The sequence below is a fragment of the Pseudopipra pipra genome, chromosome 2 (genome assembly GCF_036250125.1).
Source record: "Pseudopipra pipra isolate bDixPip1 chromosome 2, bDixPip1.hap1, whole genome shotgun sequence".
NCBI lineage: Eukaryota > Metazoa > Chordata > Aves > Passeriformes > Pipridae > Pseudopipra > Pseudopipra pipra.
In genome coordinates, this window is record NC_087550.1 from 55,938,609 (window position 1) to 55,953,951 (window position 15,343).

General features: G+C 39.5%; 1 protein-coding gene across 6 annotated transcripts in view; it reads left to right on the forward strand.

Annotated features, from left to right (window-relative positions):
- The window catches only part of DIAPH3 (diaphanous related formin 3), a 209,378-nt gene that overhangs the window by 8,614 nt on the left and 185,421 nt on the right, over positions 1–15,343 (forward strand). For 4 of the 6 annotated variants that reach the window (XM_064645581.1, XM_064645580.1, XM_064645579.1 and 1 more), the window contains exon 2: positions 9,745–9,777. The exons of the other annotated variants lie outside the window; for them this stretch is intronic. Coding sequence is in view for 3 of the 4 variants with exons in the window: in XM_064645580.1 (XP_064501650.1) it covers positions 9,745–9,777 (33 nt within the window). In the remaining variant the exon portion in view is untranslated. The remainder of the gene's footprint in view (positions 1–9,744; positions 9,778–15,343) is intronic. 6 annotated transcript variants of the gene reach the window in all.

Genomic DNA, 15,343 nt, shown 5'->3' on the forward strand with positions numbered 1-15,343 from the left:
GACCCAGTGCTGTTTGCTTGTCTTTATAAATGGCTGTGTTTCTCCTGGGAGCACATGCATTTTAGTCGTGCAGGTGTCATGGCTGGATGTGCTTTAGTATTTGATCTGTGAGGAAAAAACTGACATGGTCTTCCCAGTCTAAAAGGTTGGATAGTGTTACTGGTATATGACTTGATGGTTGGATTATTGCTCTGGTGAGTAGGAAACATGAATTTGTGTGTGTTTGAGACTGACAAGAGCACTGGGTCAAGAGGTTTTACTTATTACTGATACTTTAGCTGCCAAGGTCTTATGCAGATAAGATGCTGCAATACCTTACCCTTTTCCCCCCCCTAATTATATGTTAAAACAGAAGTAGGGTGCTGCCATCATGTTCAGTTTTGCTAACCATGTGTTAGAATGGCAATACAATAGTTTATACAGAGTATAAACCTGCCAGATATGTTGTAAAAGCCAGTGAGAGTTTTTTCTTAGCTGAGATATGACTGTCTTTTTAGTGAGAGAAGGCCTTCTCTTTGGTGCAGATGAGCTCGTTTGATACATGTTTAGGCTTCCCAGGCTATGCAAGGGTCATTTTGAGAATGTGCCAATGTAGGCATCTGCTGACTGGCTTTTTGAGGTCATAGTGCTGATTTTTGACCCAGCAACAGAAAATTAAGGGAGTTAAATTTGGGTTTCTGACTTAGTTTTGTAGGGCATATGTTCATCATGTAGGTAGGTGTGGGATTTTTTAATTTTTTATTTTATTTTATTTTGGCCTGTCCCTGTTTTCCTTGCCCAGTTTCTTGAACTCTTTAAGCAGGGCTGAGTGAGAATGCCCTTAATTCATGAGAATGCTTTGTCAAACTGCAAGTTTGAAAAGTATTTGGCCTTAGGCAGTAGTCCTGCTTTTCATTTTTAAATAATCTCTTAAAGGTTTTGTCCTTGGATGTTGATAGAACAGTGATGAATTACAGTTCTTCAAACCTGGATTGTGTTCCAGGTATGCTATTAACTCACTGGGTGACCTTAAGAAGAGTCAGAGTTGAATATTTCTTGAATAGAGTTCAGGATTTTGTCTCTGTCTTCATGTAAACTGCTAAATGGAATAGTTTACAAATGTGAGCTGTGGAATTTAGTGGTCAGTAAAAAGCAGCAGGCTGCTCCATGTCACAAAACCTAAGGAGCTGGTGGAGCTATGAACTATAGTCTCTAATCTCTGTTTTGTCCTGGCTAATAATTTCTGGAGGAGTAGCATACACAGTGGTACAGGTAGAATTATTTTAATAGCTGGGCACATCAATCAGCTTCTTTGATTGGGGTGGTTCACTTGAAGGGTACTATGGGATCAACTTTTCATTCTATCATTTCATAAATTTCTGCCCTGAGATATTGCAAGACAGAATATTTATCACTCAGCTATTAAATCTAAAATTGGTAAACTCTCCTTCCTGTCCACCTCCTGTTGTCTTACAAGACTGGTTTGTTTTTTTTGAGATGGAGATTGTATATCTCCCCTCTTGCTCCCCCAAAAAAGTGAGAAGGATGGATTGAGTAAGTTTGCTGATGAAACCAAGTTGAGGTTGTCTGAGAGTAGGAAGGCTCTACAGAGGGATCTACACAGTCTGGATTGGTGGACTGAGGTCAACAGTAAGAGGTTTGATAAGGCCAAGTGCTGGATCACAACAACCCCATGTATCACTACAAGCTGGGGGCAGAGTGGCTGGAAAGCTGCCCAGTGGTAAAGGACCTAGGAGTGCTGGTCAACAGCCAGCTGAACATAAGCCAGCAGTGTGCCCAGGTGGCCAAGAAGGCCAATGGTATCCTGGCCTGTATCAGAAGCCGTGTGGCCAGCTGGACCAGGGCAGTGATTGTCCCCCTCTACTTGGTACTGGTGAGGCCACACCTCCAGTATTGTGTCCTGTTCTGTACCCCTCAGTTCAGGAAGGATATTGAGGTGCTGGAGTGTGTCCAGAGAAGGATGAAGAAACTGTGAAGGGTCTGGAGCACAAACGTTATGAAAAGTGGCTTAGGGAACTGGGTTGTTTATTCTGGAGAAAAGGAGGATTGAGGGGGGACCCTAATTGTTCTCTACAACTACCTGAAAGGAGGTTGTAGAAGGTGGGGGTCAGTTTCTTCTCCCAGGTAACAAGCAATAGGACAAGAGGAAAGGGCCTCAAGTTATGCCATGGGAGGTGTAGGTTGGATATCAGGTAAACGTTCTTCCCTGAAATGTGGTCAAGCATTGCAGAGGCTACCTGGGGAAGTGGTTGAGTCACCATCTCATGAGGTATTTACAAGACACATAGATCTGACACTTAGGCATGTGGCTTAGTGATGGACTTGGTAGTTTATGGTTGGAGTTAATGTTCTTAGAAGTATTTTCTATTTTTGTCTCAGAATCACAGAATATTCTGAGTTGGAAGGGACCCACAAGAATCACTGAGTTCAGCTCTTAAGTGAATGACCCATATGGGGAGTGAACCCACCACCTTGGTGTTATTAGCACCATGCTCTAACCAGCTAAACTAATGGGTGTTAACTTGGTTGCATCTAACTCTTTCCATAATACTTCTTCAACGTAATTTTATTAGTTAAATTAGTTTTGCATCAGAATGCTTAAAGCCTACCTCTCACTCCTTAGGCTCTCTGTAATCTAGTCTTAGATTTGGGCTGTGGCCTTTTCTGTGTTTGGGATATTTACAGTGCCATACCTCATGTTACCTCAGCTTTATTTCTGATCTGCTGTACATTTGTCAAAGTAAATTGGCTGTTAGATTTATTGACCTCAATTAATTCAGATTGTGCAAGTGTAATTTTCCTCAGTGCACAAGGCTTGAAAATAAGTTCCAAGTTGAGCCCTTCCAGTCAATGCAACTTATTGATCTGTCATAGCAGATATGCTAACTTGAAAAATAATTTGATTCCCTGACAAACCTTGGGGTGAAATTAGATTGCTGGTTGACAAAGGTGACATCATTAACATTATCCTTTTTTTTTTTTTTTTCCTTCTAAAGAAAATCCTGTTTAGCTGAGGAAAGTACTGATTTTTAAAACTTGCTGCGTTCAAGGAGTGGTGGGGCGAGAAAGGCTTTGTAATCAACCACTATAACTGTTTGGTCTAATCAAGTGAGGCATTGAAGGACTGCCTTTCTGAATAAACTAGCTTCTCAGAAGAAGTAAATGAGTTTTAAACCTCAGTTTTCTCAGTTCTTTTGCAGAATCATTTTAATTTTTTTTTTTTAAGGAACGATCCTTAATTTTTAAGCACATATCAGCATGGCTTTGTTCAGCAGGTCTGAGGTTTAGAAAAGTGGGACTCTTAAAAGGGTAAAAGGTGTTCTAGATACTGTGGTACTTCGGCTTACTGGAAGCTCTTGCATTCACCCTTGTGGTTTAGGACCTTGTAAAAAGAGGAAATCTACTGAAGGATGTCAGATATTATACCTGTTCTCTCTATGTACATTGACTGAGCAAGAAACTTTTGAAATCTGCTGGGGAAGGGTGGGTCAAAATGCAATTGCTTGCCACTTCCTCTCCTTAATCTCCCTCCCCTTAGAAATGTTTGGAAATCATTACAGTGAGTGCTAGATTATGTGACTTCCAACTGGACTTTACTGAGATTACATCTTGTAGACACTAGTCATCAAAAGATCGATTTCTAGCTCAAGTTGGAAGTGTTTCTATTAATCTCAGTATACCATTGACCTGTCTTCAGTGACTTTCAGGTTATGTTTTTGAGTTAGCTCTTTATGAAATTTATGAGTCAAGAAGGGTTTCTTGTTTACTCCAATCTGTTAAAAATAGACAAATTAACACTTGCATTTAACAGTCTGTAAGTCAAAGAACGATGTAGTTAAGAGCAAAAGCACTTCCATTTCTCTGGCATAGAGTAGAAGGTAAGACCGATCTGTGTCAATATCTTTAATTACAAAGTGACTGAATTATTGCTGCAGTTATGCTGCAGTGTAAGACCTTGAATGTAAATTAGTCTTTTAAAGAGGTGATTGCTGAACAGATGTTACCTGAAACACTTTATCGCAGCTTTGTAAAACTGTAAATTCCTCATGCTGTTATTTTTGTTGGCATGAATTAACGCTGTGGGTTATGATATTAAATTTTAGTGCTCTGTTCTAGCACTTTGTTATATGATCTTACCTGTTAGCACCAATATTGAGTTTAACTCATCAATGTCTAAAGAATATCACTGTGTAGAAACTGTCATGTTAAGATAGCTTTGCCCTGATTACTTTCCAGACTGGTTTCCAAGCAAGAGAGAGTGTGTGATAAAGCCATTTAACTAAATGCTGAAGTAGTGTATTGGAAATTAAAAGCAAGAAATGCTGTGCAGTTTGTAAGATGAGCTTACAGACTGAGGTAGCAAAATTACTGAGAGAATATTGTGACAAAGGATGTGACTGTAGTCATCCAATTAACATTTCTCTAAGTCTACAGGTTTCCTTGCAATCCTTACTTCAGTCTTCTACTTATGTTTCTGCTGGAGAATATCTTTTAGGAAGAAACAGCTAGTGTTGAATCTTTTTTGTTAATAAAATTAATGGCAATAGGTTCTTCCTTACTTTCTAATTTAAAAAGGTACAGAGGGGATTGTGTGATTGTATGTGCATTTCTAGTCTTAGTTTATCTTGTTTCAGTGTTCAGGCCCAAGTTGACCAGTTCTTCTAAAACTCATTCTATCTTGCTTAAGCCCTCCTTTTTTCCATCTTTTTCTTTTCTCAAAGCTACATGCAGGCTGTGAGCTCTGTGTAGTATATCAAAGATCCTATACGTGTGTGTGGTGGTTTTGAAGGGGTTATATGTGGGTTTGTTTCTTTGTTTTCATCTGCAAGGAAGGCAAACATGAAGATCTCGAAGAATTTAGATACTGTTCTGTGGGATTTTTAATTTTTTTGTAAATTGAAGTACTTCAGAGTGGTAGAGGGACATGCTGAAATTGTTTAGCTGGCTGAGATCCTGTTAATTTGCATGCCTAAAGCTCCTCTCATATTGGCAGGGGTGCATGGCAGTATGCTTGTCTGTCTTCTAATTCCTTTTATGATCGACAGATCTCCTTCTGAACTGTCCTAATTAGCTCCTTCGTCTCTTCATGTTTTTGTGTCTGACTAGAAACAGGATGTCAGCATTCTTAAAATACTGTTAATCTGTTTTTCAATTTTGCATATCTACTTTCTACATGATAGACTAGAGGAATACTTGTACATAGCTCCTATGTTTTCAAAGCAATAATTTTATTATTCTGGAGTAGTTCATGGAAGACATAGAATAGCATATTAATATTTTCATCCATTGCAAGGCAGTAGCTGTAATCTTATTTTGTGTTTTTAGCAGTGACTGAATGTTATAGGAATGTTACTTAAGCTAGATTTATTTACTTGCAGGCCTGTATTTAAGGCAACCTGATCACTTGAGCAGAATATGTCTTCTCTGAACTGATATATCCAGGTCTGAAAATAGACAGATATTCCTGTGGTAGTAAGGCACTCCAGCTTCTACCTGGGCTTTACTGGACTCCTGGGCTAGTTGTTTTTCCCCGTACTAGAAATGTGCTTGTTTTGTTTGGCCTAGCAAGAATAAAAATACGCTCCTGTTCTTGAGTCACAACACCCCTCTAAGTGTAGCACCATTAAAAGACCCAGTGTGCCAAGTAGTTTTTTTTTTTTGGTTAAGACTGCACGTAACGTTTCACATCGCTGTGTCCCCTCTATCCTTGAATGCTACAGAAGATGAGTGAAGTTGGCAACTGATTTTACTTTGTACAGCCTTGTTGGAAGAGAAGGACTTGGTAAGGGAGAGGGGAAGAAGATAACCTTAGTTCTTATGTTTTAACCAACTCCTCTGACTGAGAAATATTATAACATAAAATTCACCAAGTAAGTCTTTAGAGATGTCTTACGGCGAGTCATTCAGCCTTTTAATATTGGAGTGCTAAAAGATCTGAACATTAGGTTGTTTGCATGGAGTTTTTTCTCCTTTATAAAGAAGTCTCCAAATACAATGTCACCAGTGTTGATATTAATGAGGCTTTTAGCATATACTTTCGACTAGACTTCACAACATTGTCTGAAAGAAATGGTGGTATTTTTACGCTCCTGTACTGTAGGTCTCCAGTAAGATGAAGACTTATAGAGGAGACTCATGTCTGTATATTGAGTTTGTTATACAATTATGGTGTCCTCAACTGGTTGTGTGGTGGTCTTTTTTCACTAGTTAGTCAGATGACCTGGGTCAGTGAGGTGTTCTGATGTAGAAAATAGGAAATTTTTCACCTTTACCACAGTAAATTCCATTGCTGAATTTTACAGCTTAAATGAAAAGTAAACACTAGCTTGAACTATCCGACTGACTTCTGCCTTTTTCTAAGAACAAAACCTGAATCCAAAATTGCCTGGTTACATGGATGTTGATGGTGTCTTCTACAGAGCAGTTGCAAAACATCCAAGTTCTGAAGTGGGAATGAACCTGATGTTGTTGCTTCCCCCATATTTTTAGTGGAATATACATGAGTTGGTGTGGTGGTTTGAAAAAAAGCCTTTCCCCAGGGGGTATTGTTTTTAATACTGGACCAATTGAAAGCTCATGCGCCCTTGTGGAAATTACATACTCACAAAAATGGAAGAGGTTAATTTTAATTGCGTAGCTAGAAGGAGAAGCAGCCATGCTTTGAATGCGCCACGCGTGGGGCCGGGGGGCCGGGAGCAGCACAGCTACTGAGAGAAGCCCCCTGAAGCTAGCGACTGAGGGGGACCCCGGAAGATCAGGGAGATTTCTGGGTTGGAGCAGGCCAGGTAGACTAGCCATGACCCTTTGGAGAGGTGGCTGCAGCATACAGTCATGTAAGTGCCGAGGGGAGTCTCCCCTCCGGGTTTGGGGGAGCCCGTGGGCCCCCATTGTCCAGGCCCAGCCAAGACTGTGGGAGTTAAACTCCCCAGGAGTTTTTCCGCCGACCTCACCGCCTTTTCCCACCAACCCCACCGCCTTTTCCCACTGTGATGGGGAGGAGTGGTGAGAAGCTGGCTGGACCCTGCAGCAGCAGCGAATTGGACCAGTGAATCCGAGAACAGAGCAGAGGGAGAGAGAGAGTCAGTTGGACTCAGTTCTAGGGTCAGAACTTGAACTAAACTAAAAGCCTTAGAACTCCTTGACCCCGGGAGGAGGGGTGGAAATCCCCGAGAATTTGTTCCCCAAGGGCGGGAATCTCCTGAAGCAAGAGCAGGGGATAGATTTTAACCTCTTGCATTTCATGCTGCAGAAGAAAGAACTCTAGCTGCGACAAATCAGAACTGCTGCCTTAAAAATAAGAGACACTTACCAGTGCCACAGAAAATTAATTTGGAAGAGCTGTGACCTGAAAGTGAAAAGAGGACTTCTTCTCCTTTCTTTCTGGACTTTTTTTTGAAGGAAAGGAGAGACAATCTATGTATATATATTGTTTCACCATAGAAGAGATAATTAAAACGGTTATATATATATGTATATATATGTATATATGTTAATAATAAATTGTAATATATTTCCCCCATACTAAGTTGTGCATGTCTGAAAACTTCTTCTCTCTCACATTAGAAAAAATTGTAGCAAACCTTTTAAAATTAGCTTTTTTTGAAATTCCTGTTTTTCAAACCACTACAGTTGGACATGAATCCTGAATTTCCACCTCAAAGCACAGAATGCAAGTGGTTTTCATTATAAACAGATTACATAGTCTACTTTGTTAGGGGAGCTTCACAATGGTATCTGTGCATTGCTTAAGGCTTAGTGATTTAAGTCATCTGTATGAAAAATAAATTTTTATGTTCTTCACTACCTAGTTGCAGTGAAAGACCATATGTTGGTGTTTTCTCTTGCAGCTTCACTCACTTAAGGACAGAGGTGTTACACCAAAACTTACTAATTGCCAAGTCACAAGCTTTTGCAAGTACACAAATTAACGCTCATACTGTCTTGGTAGCTATTTAGTAGAATGGGAAAAACAAGTATTAAAACCCAGCTCCATGGCAGGGTGTGGGACAAAAGTCTGATCTACCTCTGCAGCAGGAGAACACCAGTGGGAAGATTGAGATACAAATCTTAAGTCTCCTGACTGGATTGAAATATTTTCACTTTGTTGTTGTTTTCATTTATTAGAAATCCTCACCTATTAGAACATGAAATGGAATTGTCATAAAAGTTCAGTACTAACCTGGCTTCAATTTTTTTTTTATTTTTATAGTAGAACTTAAGTGTGTCAATGAATACTGTATTTCCTTATACCTCACTTGCTTTTTAAACTTCATAACCATTCATCAGATGCTTCTTCCTCAGTTTCCTGACAATATTTGGAGTAGAGCTATTGTATGATAATATTCAACTTAACACAAATTGTTCTTCAGTTCTGAGGGATGAATCAGAGAAGATGTCAGAAGTAATAATTGTAGAGTCACAGAATTGTTAGAGATTGGAAACGACCTCTAAGACCATTATCATTAACCTAGCACCACCATGTTCACCACCATGCCCAAGTGCCACATCTCTGCATGCCTTTTGAATGCTTCCAGGGATGGTGATTCCACCAGTTCCCTGGGCAGCCTGTTCCAATGCCTGACTACCTTTTCAGTGAACAAATTTTTACTAATATCCAAGCGAAACCTCCCCTGGTGCAACTTGAGTCCATTTCCTCTTGTCCTATTGCATGTTACCTGGGAGAAGAGACTGACCCACAACTCGCTGTAAACTCCTTCCAGGAACTTGTAGAGAGCGATAGTCAAATATTGTTGACTTGGTGAAGACAAAACAAGAGTTTCCAAATATGATTAATTTGTATATAGCCGTTGACAGTTGCTGTAGTTGTTGGCAAGCTTTGCACACTAGGCAGTGAGGGGAGTCTAAGAAGGGGTAAGAGTCTGTCTGACTAAGTATGTGACTTCACATTCTTCAAAGTTTCCTGCCAAGTCTGTTCTCAGACTCATCATAAAAACTATATACAGAATCCCTGCAACACTGACTCATCAGTTGCCAGCGTTCTTGTGTTGCTCTTGGTTTTGTACAAGAGCTGTACGTTCTGGCACTTGCCGTGTTTGCAAATGTGCAGTGGAGAGCAATGTTGGTTCAGGATCTGCTGTTTTGAGTGACCTATAGATTTTTTGGATGTTACTATTATTAAATGCTTATGTTGGTTTCTGCTCGTAACTTCATGCTCTGCTTGCCACAGAGGCGTTGCTTGAGAGTATTCAACAGTATTGCAACTTGAGTGTTGCAACTTGACAGATGGTTTTCAATTCATGAGGAGCTCCATTTTCTTCTGTTGAATTTAAAATCTCTGGACTGATTTGTTTTTGGTGTCCCACAGCCATCTCTAGAAGACACAAGTCTAGGAGACGAATCATGTGCAGGTCATCTGTTCTAGTATATTTAGCTATAAAATATAATAAAACACAACTTGTTTCAACCTGTGCTTGGTTTATAGTCTTCTGATATTATTCTGTCTGAGGATCAGATTGCAGATTTTTTTGACTCCACAATCTATTCCCTGTATGACCTGCTGTGCCCTGTACACCAACAAGGTGCAACTTGCTGGGAAAGTATTACTTTATTTCAAGTGTCAGGATGCAACACTGTTTAACTTGCATCTAATTTTGAATAAAAGTAACTGTAACTGAGTATAACTGAGATTTGGGTGTTTGTATTTTGCTTTGTTTGGTTTTGTTTGTTTGTTTGTTTTTTTAACTGCACAATTGTGATGTGACTGGTTTCCTGTTTGATTTACAGCACTTAAATATCAAGACACTGACAGATGACGTGGTAAGACAGCTTAAGTTTTGCTTTGCCTATGCTAAGCAAATAACCTTACTGCTAATGCAATAGAAATAACCTTACTGATACAAGAAACTATCTTAATTTTGAAGTTAATTTAGTTAATTGGCAAAGTCTCACTAAACTAGTAATTACCTGTAACATAGTGCAAATAGCAGAAATGTATGGATGGCTTTGAATACTCTAATCGTGACTAAATGAGCTTGACTCAGGTAATTGTGCCAATTTACATGTGCCAAAGTTAGGATATCTTTGATTGCATGTTTAATACTGAAGTTACTTAGGCTGCATGCTAGCTTAAAATGACGTGTTTAACAAAGTAACAGTTGCTTGTGAAACTCACTAATGCTTGTTCAAACCATGATAGGTATGTTCAGTGCCATGCCAACACTGTTTCTTGAACTTAATCAGAGATGAGGTTCTGCAACTGATCACAAAGCAGATTTTTTTTCTCTTGCTCTTGAAGTTACCGATTTCATTGACTCTACTATTCTTATTTAGGTAATATTTTTTCTTAATATACATAATTTTACAATGTCTTTGAAATTGTCTAGGAAGTCATGTTATGTCATCACCTAAAGCTTGGCTGTTATGGCCGGTGCTATACAACTTCTGTGTGTAACTGAGAGCTTCAGTGCAAATTTGAGTGAGATTTGAGATACAGCAGTGAGATTTGTGCTGGACAGTGTCACACATGCTGAGAAACACGACTTTTTCCTAGCTTAGGAACCAGTCACCAAGCTATTGTTGATTGGGTGCGCAAATTTAGTTGTGTTGAGTGTGTTGCCTCCACCTATAATTCTTACATTGACTTAAATCTCCTATTTCTATTTCTTTAGCAGAGATTCATTGGGTAGAAATGATCATTAAAAATTTGAGCCTGACAGGCTGATAATAAAATGTTGATTCTATATATATATATATATATTCTATCTATATGTGTTTATCTTGGAGAGCTAAGGAAGTATTATCAGTCCTTTCAAAGCGGAAGTATTTTCTGGTAACCAAAACTTAGATTTTGGTAGTGTCATGTAAGGGTTATTAAGTCTGGATGCACAAGATTTTGCTGCTTGTTTTTGTGAGGTGCTTATCCCCCCCCCGCCCCCTGTTAAAAGGGCTGGCTTGCTGCATTATTGCACTTGTCCTTTATGTAGCTTATTGGACTTGTCCAACTTATAATGGTAGCCCTAAAATGTCAGCGGGTTTATTGTGGTTTTTCAGGATAATGACAAAGAGCCTGATAGTTCTGTAGTAAAGTCTTCTCCCCAACTCCTTAAATTTCTCAGAGCGTACTAAAGGCCCATTCACAGACTAAAGAAACATCATCTGCAGAGTAGTACCAAATTGTTCATATGTATATTTATTTTTAAAAAGGGAAATGACAGCTATTTAGTAAAAGGCTAACAGTAAAAAAAAACCTACAACACCACAAAATATGAGATTTTTTTTAATACCTTCAAAGGTGGGTATTCTGTTTATTCGCAACATCATTTTGGAATGAAGGTGTACTTTCCAATGGACACTTTTTTCCCTCTATCTCAGTTTTCTGTTGCTTTAATCTTTCTGTGTCTGATTCTGGAAAACAGCAAATAATACTACGTATCTCTTTTGTGCGATTATTTTGTAGTCTTGGGCAACTTAAACGTGGCTTAGAGCAGGGCAGTTTTTATATTTCATAGCAAGGATGAAAACTGGGAAATGTATTTACTCCAAATTCCTTTTATAACAAGGATGAAATTTGTAGTAAGAGAAGATTAAGAAATCTAAGGTTTAATATTACTTGATTTTGTAGCTTTCAATTAAATAAATATATTTCCTTTCTTGTCATGGGCATTTATTTGCATATTAACTTGCTCTCTGCTGCATTATGCTTTATAAAATACTTATATTTTATTATTCCCAGCCTGTTTCTTACAAATACAGTGTTGTGTAATGATGACCAGGAATTTTTTTTTTTTGCTTTTAAATTCAGATAAATTAGCAACATGTTGAGAATCTAAAATGCAGACTACTTTTCAATGTTTGAATTGTATTGGATTATTTGTGAGATGCTGATGAATTGTCTGCTTTTAGTGGCAAATCCTCATTACGTTCAGAAACACCTTGCTTTTTACACAATCAACACGTGCTTCTTTTAGCTTGTTTATTTAGAAACTACAGAGACAGGAATCATATTCCTACTTCACTGAGGAGTGGCAAGTACCTGAAACATTATCTACTTTCAAGATCACTGCAGAAGCAAGCCTGTTTTCTATCTCAAGTGCTCCACATTCCAAGAATCACAGAATCATCAATGTTAGAAGAGACTTTCAAGATCATCTAGTCCATCTGTCAACACAGCACCACCATAACAACCCTTAAACCATATCCTCAAGTGCCACGTCCAAGTGCCTTTTGAACGCTTCCAGAGATGGTGACTCCGCCACCTCCCTGGACAACTTGTTCTAATGCCTGACTACTCTTTCATTATTTTTTTTTCTAATACCTAATCTGAACCTCCCCAGGCACAACTTAAACCCATTTCATGTCCTTTCACTTGGTCCTGCTGGCCACATTATTTGTGATACAGTCCAGGATGTCATTGCCCTTCTTGCCCACCTGGACACACTACTGGCTCATGTTCAACCAGCTGCTGACCAGCACCTGCAGGTCCTTTTCTACTGGGCAGCTCTCCAGCCACTCTGCCCCCAGCCTGCAGCACTGCATGGGGTTGTTGTAACCAAAGTACAGGATGCAGCACTTGGCCTTATTGAATGACATGCTGTTGTCCTCAGCCCATTGGTCCGGATTGTCAGGTTCCTCTGCAGAGGAAGTGGTTTGGTGAGCTCTTTTGTCAGATCCCTCATTATTCTCAGTTGCGTTCCATCCAGACCCATGGACTTGTGGATGTCTAATTTGGATAGCAGATCACTAGCCATTTCCGTCTTGGATTATGAGGGCTTCACTCAGCTCCTCATCACTAACTTCCAGCTCTGGAAGCTGGGTATCCTGAGCACAGCTGGTTTTGGTATAAAGACTGAGGTAAAGAAGGCATTAAGTATCTCCTTTTTGTTATCCCGCCAAGGATGGAGGCTCTCTGGAGCCCTTCTTTTGCTGCCAGTGTATTCAAAGAAACTTTTTTTCTTGTCTTTAACCACAGTTCCAGTTTGCCTTTGACTCTTCTAATTTTCTCCTTACATAACATAACCTCACAATATCCTTGTAGTCCCCCTGAATTATCTGCTCCTCCTTCCAGAGGTAAAACAGTCTTCCTCCCCTGCCCCCCGAGTTCCAGCCTAAGTTCTCTGTTAAACCATGGTTGTCTTTTTATCTGCCAGCTTGTCTTATAGCACATGGGGACAGTCTGCTCCTGTATCTTTAAAATTTCCTTCTTAAAAGATGTCCAACCTTCCCAGACTCCTTTACCCTTTAGGATTGAATCCCAAGGGACTCTGTCAGTCCATGTCCTAAACAGGCTAAAGTCTGCCTGCCAGAAGTCCAAGATGGCATTTCTGCTGGCACCCTGCCTTAATTTCACCCAGAAGGGAGAACTTGTGGTCACGGTGCTCAAAATGGCCACCATGCACCATATCACCCACCAGTCCTTCTCAGTTAACAAAAAACAGGCCAGGAGGGGATTCACCCAGAGCAGGGACCTACCTCCATTCCCCTGATTTCTTATGTCCCATCCTGCCTGTTGGGGAGAGGGTAGGGGATCTTCTGCTTCCTGAGGTTCAGTTGCCTGGTACATGTTCCTCAGGCTTGTAGAGAGAGCGGCTCCAGATATTTTGTAAGGCTCATAAAGGTTAAGAAAACCTGGTTATTAACAGAATTTTATTAAAAGTTATCTTATGTAGACAAAAATGAAAAGCATAATAAAATTCTTTATGGCATAAAATTATACTGATTTCAGAACAACTGCTTTAAAGATAAGAAAGGCTGTATAATTTTCAGTATACAGTGAAACAAAATTCAGTGTGAAATATTGTGTGCTTATTTCAGCTGTGGCTGTGCACAGGCCTAAATTCTGTAAATTTTAGAATAGTAAAATCATCTCCGTGAGATTGAGCATGCTAGGAATAAGAAGTTATTTAATCAAAGGGATTCTTCTGTGAACCTTGGTTTATGAAGTCTTGCTCTTCCTAAAAGCTCTACTGCTACCAGTGGTATTTCTCACATAGTAGGAAGTGAATCTTGTAGAGCAATTTGATTGTCAAAGGAAGGCTGTACTTTTTTAATCTTCTGGAGCTTCAAGTAGGAAAAAAATTTTAAGAGGTCTTTGACTCAGTCATTGGAAGTAACTTTGATCTTCTGTGAAGTATTTCTGCTAGTCAGGGAAAAGAGTGGGTTGCTTTACATTCCAAAGATACTGAAATAAATTGTTGCAACCCAATTTCTCCTGTCTGTTCCCCATCTACTGAGAATTATAATAACTTTGAATGAAGACACAGGATTTGTTCCACTTTGTATTCTCCTTTCTTCCTTCCTATGTCGTTAATGTTCTGCTAAGTCTTTATCATTTGTCAGCATCAGGGTGTTAGAGCAGACTTTCATGACTGAGCTGTTGGCTTCTGTAATTAAAATGACTGGCAAAACGTCTGGGAGATTGAGCTATGCTGTAGTACTTGAGCAGATTTTGCAATGTGAAATTGTGTTTACTGAGTATATAAATAGCAGACAGGCAAAATTGTGAACTTGAAAATTGAGGGTGGCAAGTACTTTTTGTCCTGTGTATCTATAAGGCAGAGTGACAAGGATGCTTGGAGAAAGAGCAGAAGCTATTAGCGATACTCTTGGCTTTATGCCTTCAGTCGGGAAATAAATATTTTGTACCTGTATATTTCATATCAAAACTCTGCTGATAGATTGTGCTTAGTGATCATCATCAGTGTCTTGATGGTCCATATCTATATTTGAATGTGTTTCTTCATGAGAATGAGAGTGGGGAAGAAAGAACACTGTTCAGTACTTCTAGTAACAGTTTAGGTTAAACCATAACAATTCTGGAATCCTGTCTCTTCATAATGAAGTATCAGAAGTTTGTCCTCAGAAAGACAACCTGGGGGAGAGATACCTTCCTACATCTTCATCTTCCTTCCTCCTCCAGGCTGATTACAGTAGCATTTGAGAATTTTAAAGATTTTGAATATCTTTTGAATACCCTTGAAACTAACCTGGTCCTTTTGCTAGGAGCCAGCATGTTGCTGCATATAGTGCAGGTCTTGTTTAAGGTCAGACTATTAATTAACAGCATCACCCAGAGATCTACCCAAAAGCTGGATAGTTTGGAGTGGCAAGGTCTATGGGATAGTATAGGCCAGTAGCTAGGGCAGTGGACACCTCCAATGTGTGTGCACCTCACCTCTGAACAAGTGCATAATCCAGAAAAACTAGTAAAACATTTGAAAAAAGTGTGCTGTCACCCTGACACTCCAGAGAGGACCCAGATCACTGCAACCTGTTGAACTGTGGCCCAGACCTATTGAGCTATGTTCAACATTTTTAGTACCCTCAGGGGGAAACGAATGTCTCTGGGTCTGACAATATAACAGCAACAGGCCCTGCAGCTACTCCA